Consider the following 18,485-nt stretch of genomic DNA (forward strand, 5'->3'; position numbering starts at 1 on the left):
GGCACCATACATCCCTTTGCTATTCTGCACCTGTCAGAAGAATTTGGGATTCTCCTTGTGTATAAGTGTGGCCCTATATGCCAGACCACACCACAAATAAATAGTCAGGTCTGCAAGGAATGCAGTAGAAATTCTCATGACCTACCTTTTGAGCCTTTTGTCACTTTTCTCCATTTTTCCCACATGTGTTTGGCTCCAGAATTCTGTTTCAACTCTATCCCTGTGAAATGCCAAAAAGATAAATATTCACAGTATTAGACATCTTCCTCCTCATTCCCACCCCCCACTTTTTTTAAAACAAAGACATTCTTTGTACCTAAGTTGTGGCTTTTGGTCTAAATTATTAAAGTAGTTTTCCCTGTAACAGCCTTTTGTTTTACAAATTGCTCTGATTGATTGTGTGTACAATTGCCACTGGCCTGTAAAACGGGTCTTGTCAGGGATGATAGGTGAGGCCAGGATATGATGGGGAATGAGTATAACGGAAAGTATAACTTAGCAGGTATTAAAATTTTGATGTCAACGCCATCAAATGTGTGCAAATTCTACCCACATGCAGGTTGAATTGTGTATTTTAAAAAGGGCAGATCACCAAACTTTTCATTTTTCTTTCACCCTCAAATTACCCGTCCCCCGAAGTGTCCGAGTGGAAAAAAATAGTGAGTAGGAATGGCCACTCAAAAGACTGATCATTTGCATCAAGAAATGTCCTGCCTCAAAGATGAAAGATTCCAGATGATAATGTCCTTTTTTCCAAATGCACTCGCCTTATGGATTGAGTAGAAATCTTTACAGATTGAAGCATCTTGAATACAATATTAATTTGGATAGAGGGGAAGAGAACAAGACAAACATATTTCATGGTACTTGGATGTTGCTGAAGTGAGCAATTAACTTCTAAGCCTCTGAAAACCCTCCACGATGTAAGACTCTCCTGATTTATGTGTGGTACGTCGCTGTAAGCTTCAGAAGCATAAGATCACCCAACCTGGGCTCTGTAAATCCAAACTGTTTGAAAAATTGTACATTTCAGTGCATAATATGCAATCTACCTGATTTTAAGAGCATTTTAGGATGTCCAGATATCTTTTTCTAACCAATCCGTAATTACACCATTTCATTATTTTAATGATGGAAATGGTATTTAATAGGTTTTCTTGTAGCTTACATTTGGGTGTCAGATCTTACTTAAACTCAATTCTGATTTACCCGAACAAATATTAATTGCTCACCAAAATGCAGGAATTAAGCTATCACATATCATGTTGATTGTGGCTGAACATTCTTTATACTCTTCTAATCTGGCGTTGGTTATGAGATAAATGTTGTATAGACTGCAGTAACTGTTGCATCTTATCCAACTTGTAGCTAATTTGTGTAATCATTCCACTTATTACAGTTGATGGGTGAGTTGGCTGACTTCCTTGAACAAAATTAACAGATGGCAGGTTTAAAAACCCAACCTCTCCAAAGTAATTTCCACACAGTTCTTTAAAAGGGACTGAGGAAATCCTCATTCTATTGTGCATCTGTCTCATTTATCGGCATTCTTTTATTTTGTTTCTCATTGCTTTGGCTGATACTATTTTGTCAATGGTTCTGTGACCTGATTCCTTTTCTGTCTTGGTACAGTCAATGCTTTTGCCAACTGGTTGACACAATTTTTTGTTTGAATCCATTGATGAGTAGGCTGCAACGTTGCATTGCCAACATCCATTAAACGAACCCCCTTCTTCAAGAAGCAGCTATCCAGGCAGAATTCAGAAAGTAATCTTTAAGATACAATCTGGAAATAATCATTCAGTGGAAGGTGCTGCATGCATTGCCGTGACCTTCAAAAAGTTTCTCTCATTGATCCTGAATTTTGAAATAATTCTTTGATGGTGTATAAACATTACTGGTAAAGGCAACATCTGTTGCTCTGATTGAACTGTGCTTGCTGGGCCATTTCAGAGAAGACCTAAGCTCATAAGACACATGAACAGAAGTAGGGCACAGTTCTAGAGGGGAAATGGTGGTTAAAATGGAACAGTATTTTTTTATTTCCATCATGATATTTTAATGCCTGGAACCTGTTTGGGTTTCAGATATACCTCTAGGACACAAAAGGCACTTACTTAGAGTCATAGCGTCACACACTTTGGCCCAATCAGTCCACGCTGACCGTGTTCTCAACTAAACTAGACCCATCTGCCTGTGCTCGGCCCATACCCTTCTAAACCTTCCCTATTCGTGAACTTATCCAAATGTCTATTAAACATTGCCACTATTGCTGCATCCATCACCTTTATCTACTTTTATTTTCTAAGACTTACAGCATTTTCTCTTCTGTAATGTTAACTGTTTTCAAAACATCAGTATTTATTTCTCTAAGTTCTGTAGCCTCCATTTCTTTGTCAACAGTAAAAACTGACATTACTTATTTATTTAATATCTCTCCCACCTCCTGAGGTTTAACACACAGATGACCTCTTTGACCTTTAAGGGGCCCAATCTCTCTCTAGTCACTCTCTTGCCATTAATGTATTTGTAGAATCTTTTAGGATTATCTTTAACCTTATCTGCCAAGATTGTCTCATTTCCCATCTTTGCCTTCCCTGATTTCCTCCTTAAGAACACCTCTAGAGTTTTTCAACTCTTCAAGAGATTCAATTGATCCCAGTTGTCTATATATAATATGTGATTCTTTTGTTATTCTTGACTAGAGTCTCAATATCTTTATTCATCCATTGCTCCCTAATCTTACCAGCCTTGCCTTTCACTCTAACGATCCACACTTAGGATGGCCCTCGTGGTCACCTGACTAGAGTGATCCAAATTTATGAAATCATCACTCAACAAGAATCAATGTTGGCCAAAATTGCCATTGTTATAAAAAAGTATCAAAACTCAGATCTCTACCTCCTGCTTGTTTCATGTCTTTGAGGGTTCACACATTGGTATGAGGGTCATAGCAGATTATCCAACTTGATAGAAACAGATACAGGAATACCTCGGCTTTGATGGGTGGGCAGGGCATGACTGGATCTGGCATGTTGACTCAATATGCCGCGGGCTGAGTGGGTAGACTAGGGATTAGAGTTAGACAGGTTCGATGGCAATAGGGGGAAATTCAAAGCTGATTGGATGGACAGAGAGGGATACCGTGAAGGGAAGGCGCACATTTGGGAATTCATCTAGGGTTATGAGACAGAGCTTGAGACTCACTATTGAAGGAGTAGGTGCTGTTTCCTTCCGTCCTGCTGTAAATGACAAAATAGACAATGGAGCTGAGAACAGCTGCCACCTTCCCTGGATTGGATCAGGAAAGTGTTTTGTTCCGTGAGGGAGGGAGCTCCCCTTTCAAATGGTGTGAAGACTTTTTAAAGAGCAACAGCATGACACAGATGCCCACACGTTATAGGGGGGAAGACACCTGAAGAAATTCTGAAGAAGGGTCTAGACCCAAAACGTCAGCATTCCTGCTCCTATGATGCTGCTTGGGCCTGCTATGTTCGTCCAGCTCTACACCTTGTTATCCCATGATGCACAGACCTTGGCATTAATCTAATCTAAAGTTTGGACTACAATCCTGGCGCCAGTCAATTTCAACCAGGTGGAGCAGTATTGGGACTGCCAGTGCTTCTAAATATGCAGCTGGCACCAGGAATCCTGGGATACCCTGGCATTGGCAGCTACCTTTGCCTGCAGTGAGTGGAGAATATTCCAATGGGTCATGCTGCACAGGTAATAAGGCTCATTTGGGAATCAAGTGACATAAAACTCTCTGGGAGAAGCATTCCATGAAACACACCAAAATTGACACTTTGCCAATTTCTGGTAAAATCCACCCACAGACTTGGTTCCGAGTTTACTGCTGCTACTGGGCATTGCACACAGAGCACAGACTGACTGAATGTTAGCTTCACTACCCAGAGGGTGACTAAAGGTGACATGGTACCTTTTATCATAGAACTTCATGTCAAAATGTCATGTAACTACTTTAAAGCACACTACCTGTCTGGTCTGGAATCCAGGCAATATATGTGACAGCAGGGCTGGAAGCTTGTTCTCACTCCCAGTCTGCCTCAGTCTGAGAAAGTGAATTAGAGAAATGTCTCTTTACCATGAATTGAAGGATGTCTATTAACGTCACCATTTCTGAGGATACAGGGCATCAAATATACAGCTGTGCTGTCACATTAGAACCAAATCGTTCAAACACTCTAAAAACTTTTTAAGTTGTCTACTCTTGATCCTTCTTTTTGAACTAAATATTCTCACCCTTCTTTAAAGCTTTATCCTCCACTCTGTTTGTTTTGATTTGGATTAGGTTGTAAGTTTTTTTTTCTAACAATGCTATTGGCTCCTTCATTCTGATTTCACAAACTGTTTAAATTGAAGTGTGATGTATCTGCATACTAAAACCAAAATTACAAATCTTTCGTAGGGCAAACCATGGGAGGATTAAAACATAGTTGCAATAAAAGTCACACTTAAGCCAGACCAGGTAAGGGTGACAGATTTCCTGCTCTAAGTGTCATGAGTGAATACAGAGGGGTTTTTACAACAATTAATAATAGTTTTGTGATACTATTACTGAGACTAGCTTTCAATTCCAGATTTATTTAAACTGACCATGTGGGATTTTAACCATTGTCCCTTGAGCCTTTAATAGTCCAGTGACAGGGAGGTCATGCCTCTCAAATTTGATTGAATTTTTTGACAAGGTCACTATGTGTAGAGACAAAGGTAATGCAGTTGATGTAGTTTCAGCAAAACCTTTGACAAGATCTCAATCTTAGAATCTTTATGGTGAGCAAAGAAGTCATTTGGCCTATCGAATCTGTACACACCTTCCAAAGAGGATCCCACCCTATCCCCATGACCCTGCATTTACCATGGCTAAACCAGCACATCCCTGGGCACCATAGGGTAACCTAGTACGACCAATCCACCTGATCTGTACATCTTTGCATTGTGGAAAGAAACCAGGCACCTGGAGGAAACGCATGCAGACATGGGCAGAACGTGCCATCTCCACACAGACAGTGGTCCAAGGCTGGAATTGAACCCGGGCCCATGATGCTGTGAGCCACCGTGCCACCTGTTCTCACATGTGAGACTGATACAGAAGGTAAAACCACATGCAATCCAGGGTAACTTGGCAACTAGATCCAAAATTGGCCTCATGGAAGGATACAGAGGATGGTGTCAGAAGTTGGTTTGTGTGACTGGAGGCCAGTGTTGATGCTGGATCCCTTCTTGTTCAGAAAACAATGTAGATGAAAGCGTGAGGGAGAAGATAAGTAAGTTTCTGAATGATATGAAGATTGGCCAGGTGATTGAGTGTGTGGAAGGAGGTCTTAGGTTACAGGATGATATGGACAGGTATGACAGCTCAGTGGCTGATGGAATGTAATCCTGGAAAGTGTGAGGCTATGCATTTTGGGTGAAGTAGCAATAAAAGGGAGTAAGTACTCGAAGAATAGCAGTATATAAGGAAGCTCGGAAACAGAGGGATCTTGAGGTGCTTATCCACAAATCCTTGAAGGGGGCACAGAGGGTTATAGGGCATTTAAGATTTCATATGGGACACTTGCCTTTATCAGCTATACTTTAGATGATAAGCGCAGGGAGGTTATGTTGGAGCTGTACAGGACTTCGGTTAGACCACAGGTGGAGTACTGTGTGCAGCTCTAGTCACCACACTGCAGGAAGGATATGATTGCTCTGGTGTGGTAGAGAAAAGATTCACCAGGATGTTATCGGTGTTGGGACTGGTTAGCTATGAAGAAAGACCAGGTTGAGCAGAGAAGGCTGAAGAGAGACCTGATTGATGAGTATGCAATTGAGGGGTAAGGTCAGGGTGGATAGGAAAAAGCTGCTTCCATTAGTTGAAGGGCCAATAACCAGGGTGTATAATTTTAAGGCGGTAGGTTTAGAGAGGCCAAGTTACTTCACCCAGAGACAGAGGGAATCTGGAATGCACTGCCTGCCAGGATAGTAGAGCTGGGAATCCTCATAACATTTTTTTTAAATGTGGATGAGCACTTGAAATGTAATAACATTTGAGGCAAATGTTGGAAGGTGGGATTGGTGTAGATAAGTTGGCACTGTCTTGATGGGCTGAAGGGCAGCTTTTGTTGTTTCTGATTCTATGACAAGATTACTATGACACCGTGGTTCCTCCTCTAACCAGCCTGAAAAACTACAGCCGTTCAACAACAGAGTCCAGCATGTTTTAACTGGAAATTACTTATATTTAAAGTGGTGGCAGGCAGTGGGGATGGGAAGTTAATTCCTGGAACACTGCAGACGACATTAATTATCCCAGCGGTAAGAAGTGCCACTGACAACTACCTCTGTGAGATGTCCAGAGATAGCGCTGGGGAATGCGTAAAGCTGTTCTCCCTGCATTTTAAAAGATCAGACATAACGTCAGTCTTTAACCAAACTCCTGCCAAAATTCCTGGGTTCAATCTGATTTGGATGCTTTCTTAACTTTATTTTTGCTGCCAAGCAGTAATTCTGAAACGGTTTAAATATTAACAATCCCCTCAGTTTTGTAACCCATCTATTGCTGCTTGCAAGTCTGCACGTCCGGTGTCAAGTCAGACGTATTTTGCTGTTTCAAAATGATTTCGTTCTGCTAATCAACTCCAATGTGGGTTTAATTTTACATGTTGGGATTAATAATATCCATGGCTGTCGCATTATCTCCAGGGGCATGTTCTATTCACGCAATGATTTGTTGCAAACTATGTTTTTGTGCCGATTTTGTTGAAACTGAGAAGTTGCTTTTGAGAATTTGGGAAATGGCCAAAAATGAATTTGTGTGTGTGTGTGTGTGTGTGTGCGCACATGTTTATGTACAATTTACTTTTCTCAGATTGGGCTAGTAAGAGATGTTAATGATTACAAAATAATAGGTATTATAAGATTTTTTTTAAAAAAAGATTGAGAGTAACTGATCATGTTATGCTTTCAGGATTGTATGAAATTTTCTTAAGCTTCAAAGGCAGCAAAGCTCTGATGGTCTATTGGCGTTCATGTTTGCACGCTCCCAGCAAGGCAACTCTGTATCTGCTGCTCAAATTTGATGAAATGACCTTTGCAGTCTCTTAACAATTGCATATCATTGCAAAACAAATCTAAGTTAGACTTAACAAGGTGCAGAGCTGGATGAACACAGCAGGCCAAGCAGCATCAGAGGAGCAGGAAGGCTAACGTTTCGGGCCAAGGCCCATCTTCAGAAATGGGGGCAGGGAAGGGTGTTCTGAAATAAATAGGGAGAGAGGGGGAGGCAGATCGAAGATGGATAGAGGAGAAGATAGGTGGGGAGGAGACAGACCGGTCAAAGAGGCAGGGATGGAGCCAGTAAAGGTGAGTGGAAGTGGGGAGGTGGGGAGGAAATAGGTCGGTCAAGGGGGCGGGATGAGGTTAGTAGTTGGAGATGGGGGCGGGGCTTGAGGTGGGAGGACGCACCTACCGTCACCGCTGCTGCCACTGCCGACCCCGCTCTGCCCACCCCCAACGCAACTCCGCCCGACAAAGACGCAACTCCACCCACAGCCAACGTCGCATGGCCCACCGCCACCGACGTTGCTCCACCCGTCACCCCCACAGCCAGCAGCTCCAGAGGACACTGTAGCACACAGCCCTGCTAAGTCTTCACCATCCCACCAGACCTCCCCCTTACTGAGGACGAACGGTCAGTCCTCAGTAAATGGCTCACCTTTGTCCCCCTCCACCCACACATCAACAAATACCGCTCATTCTTGAACGTTGAACAGTTTTTCCTCCACCTCCAAGCTGACTTCTTTAACCGTGAGCCTAACCCTCCCTCTGCTGAACCCTTCTCCCACCTACAATATACCCCCTCCTTCTGGACACCACCGCAAGGCCTCTGACCCTCCCTTGACCTCTTCATCTCCAACTGCTGTCGTGACATCAATCGCCCAACCTCTCCACCCCTCTCTCTCACTCCAGCCTCTCCCCCACAGAACAGGCAGCCCTCGGCTCCCTCCGCTCCAATCCAAACCTCACCATAAAACCCATGGACAAGGAGGTGCAGTTGTAGTATGGTGCACTGACCTCTACATCCTTGAGGCCAGGTGCCAACTCTCAGACACCTCCTCCTACCGGTCCCTGGATCATGACCCCACCCCCAAGCACCAAACCATCATCTCCCAAACTACCCACAACCTCATCACCTCAGGTGACCTCCCACCCACAGCCTCCAACCTCATCGTTCCCCAATCCTGCACCGCCCGCTTCTATCTCCTTTCCAAAATCCACAGACCTGACTGCCCTGGTCGACCCATTGTCCCTGCCTGCTCGTGCCCCACCAAACTCATCTCCACCAATCTCGACTCCACTTTCTCCCCCTTGGTCCAGGAACACCCTACCTACGTCCGTGACACCACCCACCCTCTCCACTTCCTCCAGAACTTCCAATTCTCTGGCCCCCAACACCTCATTTTCACCATGGACGCCCAGTCCCTATACACCTGTATTCCCTATACAGATGGCCTAAAAGCCCTCCGCTTCTTCCTGTCCTGCAGTCCCGACCAGTCCCCCTCCACTGACACCCTCATCTGCTTAGCCAAACTCATCCTCACCCTCAACAACTTCTCTTTCAATTCCTCCCACTTCCTACAGACAAAGGGGGTGGCCATGGGTACCCACATGGGCCCAAGCCAAGCCTGCCTCTTTGTGGGTTATGTGGAACAATCCCTCTTCCGTACCAAAACTGACCCTAAACCCCACCTCTTCCTCCGTTACATTGATGACCGTATCGGCGCCACCTCGTACTCCCATGAGGAGCTCGAACAGTTCATCCACTTCACCAACATCTTCCACCCCAGCCTTAAGTTCACCTGGACCATCTCTAATACCTCTGTCTCCTTCCTGGACCTTTCTGTCTCCATCTCTGGCAGCCACCTAGAAATCAATATCCGTTTCAAGCCCACCACCCCCACAGCTACCTGGAATACACCTCCTCCCACCTATCTTCCTGCAAAAATGCTATAACCTGTTCCCAATTCCTTCGCCTCCGCCGCATCTGCTCCCAGGATGAGGCATTCCACTCCTGTACATCTCCGATGTCCTCGTTTTTCAAGGGCTGCAACATTCCCCCCCCATCAATGATCGAAAATGCCCTTGACTGTGTCTCCCGCATTTCCTGCAACTCATCCCTCACACCATCTCCCCTCAATAACATCCAAAACAGAAACCCCTTATCCTCACGTACCACCCCACCAACCTCCAGATCCAATGTGTCATCCTCCAACACTTGCGCGTCTACAATCCGACCCCACCACCAAAGACATTTTTCCCTCCCCACCCTTGTCTGCTTTTCGGGGGGACCACTCTCTCCGTGACTCCCTTGTCAGCTCCACTCTGGCCTCCACCCCCACTACTCCCGGCACTTTCCGCTGCAACGGCAGGAAGTGCTACACTTGCCCCCACTACTCCTCCCTCACCCCCATCCCAGGCCCCAAAATGACTTTCCACATTAAGCAGAGGTTCACCTGCACATCTGCCAATGTGGTCTACTGCATCTGCTGTACCCGTTATGGCTTTCTCTACATTGGGGAAACCAAGCAAAGGCTTGGGGACCGCTTTGCAGAACATCTATGCTCGGTTCGCAATAACCAACGGCACCTCCCAGTTGTGAACCATTTCAACTCCCCCTCCCACTCCTCAGACAACATGCCCATCATGGGCCCTCCTGCATGATGCCACCCAAAGATTGCGGGAACAGCAACTCATATTCCGCTTGTGAACCCTGCAGCCCGATGGTATCATGTTGACTTCAGAAGCTTCAAAATCTCCCCTCCCTCTACCACAAAACCAGCTCAGTTCGTCCCCACCTCCATAACCTGACCTTGGTCCCACCTCAAGCCCCACCCCCATCTCCTTCCTACTGACCTCATCCCACCCCCTTGACCTGTCCGTCCTCCTTGGACTGACCTGTCTTCTCCCTAACTTCCCACCTACTCTCACCTTTACTGGCTCCATCCCCACCTCTTTGACCTGTCTGTCTCCTCTCCACCTACCTTCCCCTCTATCCATCTTCTAACCGCCTCCCCCTCTCTCCCTATTTACTTCAGAACCCCCTTCCCCTCCCCCATTTCTGAAGAAGGGTCTCGGCCCGAAACATCAGCTTTCCGGCTCCTCTGATGCTGCTTGGCCTGCTGTGTTCATCCAGCTCTATACCTTGTTATCTCAGTTTCTGCAGCATTTGCAGTTCCCACTATCTCTAAGTTAGATGTTCACAGCACAAAAAACAGAAGAGTTGGTTTAAAATGCTCAGGGCTTTCAAGATTGAATGTATTCTTTGTCAGATACATGAGGGACATGGTGGTCATGTGATTGGGCCAGTTAACCAAAGGCCAAATTTAATTCCTCTATAGACAAGGTTCAAATTCCATCACAACCAGAGGAAATTTAAACTAATTGGATTAATTCTTTTTTCATAAAAACCAAAAGAACTGCAGATGTTTAAATCAGTAACAAAAACAAAGTTGCTGGTAAAGCTCGGCAAGTCTGGCAGCATCTGTGGAGGAGAAAACAGAGTTAACGTTTCGGGTCTAGTGACCCTTCCTCTATTCTGACCCGAAACATTAACTCTGTTTTCTCCTGAACAGATGCTGCCAGACCTGCCGAGCTTTTCCAGAACTCTGTTTTTGTTTTAATTCTTCTTTAAGAAACAGTATGGAAATGAAAATTCAGCAAAGTGACAAAGAATCTCTGACACAATAAGGTGTAGACCTGGATGAACACAGCAGGCCAAGCAGCATCTTAGGAGCAGGAAAGCTGACGTTTCGGGCCTAGACACCTTCATCAGAAAATGACAATGAATCTCTCTTCAGCTGTTGCAAAAATCCATCTGGATCATAGACAAACTTAAGGGAAGGAAATCTTCCAACCTTGCCTTGTCTGTCTGACGTGTGCAAGTAATGTGATTCCTAATTATTGCCCTATGAGATGGCAGAGCAAGCCACTCAGTTAAAGGGCAATTTGGATGTCCAACAAATCATACAGTCTCTCTGTTGCAGAAAGAGGCTCTCCAGCCCATCAAATTTACACTGATCCTCCAAACAGCATCCCACCCAAACCTATCCTATAACACTGTCCCTGTAACCCTGCATTTACCATGGCTAGTCTGCACATCCCTGGACACTGAGCAATTTAGCCTGGCCAGTCCACCTAACCCCCACATCTTTGGATTGTGGGATGAAATAGGAGCACCTGGAAGAAACCCACATAGGCACAAAGAGTCTACAAACTGCTCACACAATCAAACCCAGGTCCCTGCCACAGTGAGGCAGCAGGGCTAACCACTGAGGCACTGTTCTGCCTTCTTTAGCTGAGTAGTTGAGTTTGATGTGCTGGCTAATAGTTATTCCTCAATCAGTGTCAACAAAACTATTCATCAAATCATTATTACATTGACATTCATGGGATCTTGCGGGAAAAATACTGGCTGCTGTGTTTCTAGCTCCTCAACAGTGACGGCACTTTGGAATCACATGTACGCCAGACCAGGTCAGGATGGCAGATTTCCTTCCCTAAAGGTCATTAGTGAACCAGATGGGATTTTTCCATCAATTGGCAATGGGTTCATAGTCGTCACCTGCATCCAGTGGGAAAATATTTTAGAAACCACATTTATCAAGTTATTGCATGTGAAGGTAATGTTGGAAATGTTTAGACCACTTTGAACTGTGTGATTTTTAGTTCCAGATTAGACTGGCCCTCTAGATTACTAGTGTAGTGTAATTACCATCATGCCACTACCTCTACTAACAATCTCAACTGCAAACTGACTATGTTTGTAGAAATTCAAATTTGTGATTGTGCCACCAAACCTGCCAATATACTAACATATTTCACTAAATTAGAAATTCCTCAAACAATATCTGGTCATCATCTTTTCCATTCTGTCACTCTCACTGGGGTCTAATTTTCCATATTCTTCCACTGCTGTACCTCCAATGTTTTACTATGGCAACTCCAACTTCGGCACATGCAGAGAATTTCTCCCACTTTGACATTCTGCATGCATCCTCGACATTCTGAATCGTGGGTTCTTCAGCACTTTCACCTGCCAACTCCTAGACCAAACTGCATCTGACAAAGCAGCTCACGTACAGCTTTCCTTATTAGAAACTCTTCTCATTCCCTGCAGCAAATTGCTACACTTTTCCACACCCATTTTTGCAGACTTTAATCATGCATGTTTGATAAGAAATTTTTTTTTTTAAATAGTTCAGTTCCACTTATTAAACCATGCCCCTGAGATGTTTTCATCTCCCCAGACACGTCCGGCCCATTCTTTCATCTTTGCTTTCTTTCTGCCATGCTCTAACCCTCCTCCTTTTACAATGCTTTTGAAAGGCATGTATAGCTTAACTTTTCCATCTCCTTCACCCACAAGCTCGGTGCAAAACCTTTATTTGTTATATAAGAAAGGCGGCCCTCAAGCCTGCCCTGCCGTTCAACAAGATCATAGCCAATTGCCCCAGACCTCAGCTCTTCTTTTGGGCTAACTCAGCATAGCCACCGATTCCCTTGAATATTTGAAAAGTCTACCCACCTTCTCTTTGAACATTTTCACTGATCTGGCCTTCACAAATCTCTGAGGTGGAAATTCCAGTCATTCATTACCTTTGGGAGAAGAAGTTCCTTTGCATCTCGGTTTTAAATGAGTGCCCTCTTACTCTCAACTGTGTCCCCTAATTTGAGAGTCCCCCAGCTCTCAACACCTACCTCGTCAACTCTGTCTGTTCCCTTATTTACAGAAGTCTGCATTATGTACCTGTCTTCTGTCTTCTAAAACTCTGCACAATGAACTAACTTTGCATATACTCAAGATACTTAATCCATTCCCTCCACCTGCTTAACGTTAGCCTTGACAATATAAACTTAATAATTTTTAAAAAGTGACTGGTAGCTGTTTAAAAAGTTAATCTCTCATGCACAGCTTTAGAAGTGGGATCTGCATGTGGTGAGACAATGAGCATGAGTGGCCTGGAGCCAGACCAGGAGCAAAGTCTAATACGATGCCAGCTTCCTTGAGGGGGGTGGCGGGGGTGGATGGGGTGATGCGGAGGGGTGTCTGCCATACATGAGCCCAATTGATAAAGGCTTGGTTAAGGAACTTGTATGAGGGAGGCTCTAGAAAGTGAAATGATGGGTATCCATTCATACTGCTTCGTACATTGGGAATCTTGCCAAGGGGTGATTCGCATGTGGAATGAGCTTCCTGAGGAAATGGTAGATGCAAGCACAATTACAGTAGTTTAGTGCATGAATAGGAGAGGTTTGGTGGGCCAGGAGCAGGCAGGTGGGACTAGTTTGGTATGGGATTATATTCGGCATGGTTGGACCGAAGGGTCTGTTTCAGTGCTGTATTACTATGACTGTATAAGTCTAAAGTCAATGCTAAGGAAAATAGAAGAGCCCAGCTCCTGCATTGTACTTGGTTTTGCCCAGAGTTTGGAGAGCATCCTTTCCGGCATGGAAGTGACAGAAGTCTCCATAATGTGGTGGTCAATGTCTCTGATTCCATTGCAGCACAGGCAGGACTCGCTCAATATGGTGGAAGGCCAGGCTCCTGTCATGGAAGTCCAAAGTGCTGCCATCCTGCGATGGCCAGGATCAAAGGGCCAGTGGTTCATCCCAATGGATGCTTGCATGGAGCTTTAAACCTCAAAACAATGGCATTCACCCTCTCATTGCAGCCATTCTGCCTGTAGCATGGCTTTGGTCAGTCAGTCAGTCAGTCCAACCAGAAAGCAATGACTCCACTCAAGGTTATGTGAAAGCCTGTTTCATTGAAAGTCATTAGGAACACTAGGGTGAGCCAATACACAAAAGATGTCCGGTGATTAGCTTAGGAGCGTTAATGTCACTCGATGAGTAATTCAGGTTCTGGGGCTGAGAGTTCAAATCCCACTGTGGCAGCCAGTGAATATAGATTGAACTAATAAAATCTGGAATTGAAAGTTAGTCTCAATTTTATCACAGACACCGTTACTATTGTCAATTGCTGTAAAAACCCAGCTGCTTCACTGGTGTCCTTTTTGGGGAAGAAGACCTGCTCCCTGATCTCGTCTGACCTCTGTGACTCCAGGCGCAATGCGATGTAATTGATTCTTGGCTTGCCTTCTGGAGTGGCCTAGCAAGCTACTCTGTTCAAAGAAATGGGCAACGATTTCTGTCCTTGTTTGCAGTGCCCACATCCCAGGAAAATGTTATTTTTAAATAGTTGAGGTTTGTATCAAATTCGGAGCACTGCTCCTTCGTCAGGTGAAATGGAGAGAAGTGCACAGGCACAGACTATATAGGCAGAGAGACAATGGCAAGATAATTCCAGGTCATTAAGAGTGTCATTAAGAGAATTGCCATTAAGCCTCTGCCTATAAGTCTGTGTCTGTGCACTTCTGTCTACTGCACCTGATGAAGGAGCAGCACTCCGAAAGCTTGTGATTTCAAATAAACCCGTTGGACTGTAAACTGTTAACTTCTGACTTTGTTCACCCCAGTCTAGTACCAGCATCTCTACATCGTAAAGGGATGTGGGGAAAGAGTGCAGGTAAGGAAGCATTGAAGTGGATAATCAGCTATAACATTGAGTGGCAGAGCAGGATTGAAGGGCTAAATGGCCCATTTCTGCTGTTTGTGGGAGTCTGTTGTATGCAAATTAGCTGCTGTCTTTCTGACTTTGCAGCAGGGACCACAATTAATTGGATACCAAGCACTTTGAGGTTTCCATGGTTGTGAAACATTTTATATAAATGCTAATTTTTGTTTTATAGCTGAAAGACATTGATAGTTTGATTGCTGTCTGCAGAAGACTAATTTTGCTCAGCAGTGTGACTGTACAATGAGAAAGTAAAGAATAGAATAGCGGAGTAGAATTGAATATATAAACCAGTTCCTTCACAGCAATTGCTTCATGTAGATGAATAGTGTTTATGCATTACTGGCCTCCATAAAGCCTGTGTGTTTTTGCAGGAGCATCATCTCACATTCTTTAATTTGTTCATTTCATTAACCGCTGGCTGCCTGTTAGAGTCTCAAAAAAGTAAACAGGACACATCATTTTTGGGTACTGTTAGAGAGCATTTTGCATTGAAAACAGTGCTGTTCAATAACTTTGCGTCACAAAACACTGCAGCTGTACTAGGATTTTTCTGGAAGGCATAGTCGCTAGAGTTCAAATTCAAATGGATGGAAGATGCAAATCTTCTAAAAAATGTATGTTCCGCAAATTAGAGAAATCTGGAGTCGCCTGCTTTACTTTTACATGAAGACTTCTGTGCACAGTATTAGTTCCACATGGCCAATGAAATAGGCTCTTATTGCTGCTTCAGTTAATTAAATAAGTGAAGTAGTTGTCAAAACTGGATTAGTGTGACATTATATTATGCTTTTTTTTAAATAACTGATCTAATTTTGCCTTAAGCATATTGCTTAAAATTATTTGCAATGCAATTAAAACCAATAGATGGAAAAGAGTTAGCGGTGTTTTTCATTACCTTGATTTATGATTCTCTTCATTTCAGATAGCACTGGAGTAGCTATCAGGACTTACTATTACGTTATGTATAACCAACTGTATTGCATTGCTTCAAAGCCAATTAATTGAAATAACAGTCAGCAAAGTAGTTGGATATGATACTTTCCTTCCTGTGCTACAAATTGAACTTGAGTCCTATCCAAAGCCTTGGGATGAAAGTCTTCTCCTTGTGATTTTTGTAGATGAGATTGAGTTATTGTGCTTGATGGGAGCACAAATGAACAATACAAATCTGCCCAAAACCTGGCAGAAGTTGACTGTTTCACGTCAATAACCCAAAATGATGATGTTTGGAGAGCAGGAGTTGTCTTGGAGATATGGGTGCCAACCACATATTAACCAAAGATCTAGTTTTCATTGCAGCCGAGCATTGCATCCTTCCAGGACCTCTGCTCTCCCTCAAGACCTACATCTCTGAGTTATCCCTCCCAACATCTCTTCATTTAACTGTGTGTTAAATTTTATCCAGTTCTAGGCTCCCAAAGCACTTTTGTTCATTGTCCAACATGAAAGATGTAATATAAATAGTTATTTTTAAAAACATGGTACAGGCAGCTCTTGGGTGGAAATGATTCATATCTTTCAGTCCTCAAAACTTTACCTAAACTGACACAAGTCTCACTAACATTTGAAACAATATTTCAGATTTTAAATACAGTGTACGCTGCACACAACATAAACTTGCTCTGAAGTTGCACTTTTAAAATTGTAAAATATCCAAGACACCCAAAAGGAGCATTGTCTAATATTTGAAACCAGACATAAGAATATTTGGACAGGTTAAAAGGGAAGTCATAAAGAATATCTTGAGTAAGGAGCTAGAGAAATGAAGACATTTATGGAGCTAATTTTCAAGTTTAGAGGATAGACATGGATGAATTAACTAGAGATGGACAAAAGTTCAGAAGTAGAAGGTGCCCTGAGATAACAGAGGCTTGAAGGCCTCAAAAACTTTGCATCAATAAGATGGTTATGAAGGGATTTGATAACTGAAGACCTAAATTTAAAAGCTAGACAGTGCTGGACTGATTTCAGCCAGTGATCATTGAACAGCAATTGTTGCAAGTCAGGACACAGACAACAGAGGTTTGAATGAGCTCTGGAATCTTGAGGAGGCCAAGTGGGAAACTAGTCAGGAGAGCTTTAGAACAGGTAAGTCTGGAGGGAACAGAGGGATGGATGAGGGTTTTGGCAACATTTAAGCTGTTTACAGAGGTGTACAGGGAAAAGCTTGATGACGGCAAACATATTCAGAAGTTCAGCTTGGTAATAGGACACCAAGTGCCTGAATAATCTGGTCCACAGAAATGGCAATCGAAGAATAAAATTTTCATTGTGAAAAATTCCAAGGAGTTACACAGAGCCGGTATGTGGATGAAAGTTATGGGGACATGCAGGAAAGTGTATGTGAGGAATATCGGATCAGCCATGATTCCGTTGAGCAGGCTCGAGGGGACAAATGGCTTCTTCCTGTTCCTATTTTCTATCGTCTTATGTATGAACTCAATGGGCTGAATGACATCATGTATGTCATGAATTACAAATTATGATGTAATGGCACATAATTTAATTATAGCTGGATATTAGATCAATAACGTTACAAACCAGAGGCATGGGGGTAGAAATTCCCAACTTACACTTTCCTGTAAAATGCAAAGTCTGATGTGCATGTGGCACCCATTACAGCTATCCTTTTCGAAAGTTCACAATTTTCCAAAGTTCTAAAGGTCCAATTGCTCTGGCTTTCCGAAGCAAAAGACCTCGTTTGCATAGTTGGATCTGCATTAAGATTGATATTCTATCATTTCAAGATAGTGTAACAAGTTTCAGTGGTGAGCCAGGTGAATCTGCTCCCTTAATTATGAAAAAAGAACACAGGGAGCTGGCCTGTTAATGGCTGCATTGATTTGTCTACCTTTCCAATGCAGGATGCAAAGCTCTCATGCAGTAAAGAAGGACTAGTTTGTTTTCAGTTGTACAGAGAATAACCATCTCAGAATTGTAAACGTTGTACATGTTACTGATAAATTGCTGCTTTTGTCACAATTGCTGGTTTTCCTTGACCTAAATGAATAAATGTATTTTAAACTGTATTTAAAAATATGATATTGATCAGTACTTGACAGTATACAGGATTCAACTTCTGACATTGTTCCTCTCCCTTCATTCAGATGACACGTGGGATTGTTCCAATGAACGCTGCCCAGTACAATTTGAATCTCTTTGCCCTGAGGATTCGGTACTTGTTAAAGGATACACCCCACCAGGTCAGTGCTGTCCAACACCAAGTGTCTGCAAGTGTAACAAGGAAGCCTGCAAAGAGGAAAGCTGTCCCTTTACTCACCAACGTGTTCTGCTTTCTGAAGCAACAGGATTACCAGGGGAATGTTGTGACATCTATGAATGCAGACCAGGTATTGCTTCCAAAATATTTAGCTTTAGTGCATTTCATATTAATACAATCAAAATTTGTTAAGGTTAATTTATAGAAAATTAACAATATATTAAAGTAAAACAATGACTTCATCATGAAACATGCTTCCTATTTTCCACTTGTGCTGCATTGCTGGCTTATTTAAAAATACAAAAGGAAGATTGTTCACCCTCTTACACTGTAACACTCATCACAGAACCTTATAGCATCTTGAATAGCTTGGTGCTTGCTTTGGCTAAGAAGCGATGGGAGTTATGGGAAGACATTAGTCTTAAATTAACATTATTCTACTTGTTTGTCTACAGATACAATCTGATACACATAGCGTTTCCAGTGTTTCAGTTTTCATTTCAGGTTGCGAGGATTTACAATATTTTGTTTTGAATGTATTCTTTCCTGAACTTTCAGTATTTGTTACAGCCCTACTACTCCTTAGTTGTAGGTATCATTATACAGCATAAAGCGAGAGCAAAAGCA

The 18,485-nt window shown here is 43.2% G+C and overlaps 1 protein-coding gene across 2 annotated transcripts in view; it reads left to right on the forward strand.

Annotated features, from left to right (window-relative positions):
- Positions 1-18,485, forward strand: part of LOC125455686 (cysteine-rich motor neuron 1 protein-like) — a 227,005-nt gene that overhangs the window by 142,723 nt on the left and 65,797 nt on the right. For both annotated transcript variants that reach the window (XM_059649258.1, XM_048538001.2), the window contains exon 4: positions 17,746-17,988. In XM_059649258.1, coding sequence (XP_059505241.1) covers positions 17,746-17,988 — 243 coding nt within the window. The remainder of the gene's footprint in view (positions 1-17,745; positions 17,989-18,485) is intronic.

This window comes from Stegostoma tigrinum, chromosome 10 (assembly GCF_030684315.1).
Source record: "Stegostoma tigrinum isolate sSteTig4 chromosome 10, sSteTig4.hap1, whole genome shotgun sequence".
Taxonomy (NCBI): Eukaryota; Metazoa; Chordata; class Chondrichthyes; order Orectolobiformes; family Stegostomatidae; genus Stegostoma; species Stegostoma tigrinum.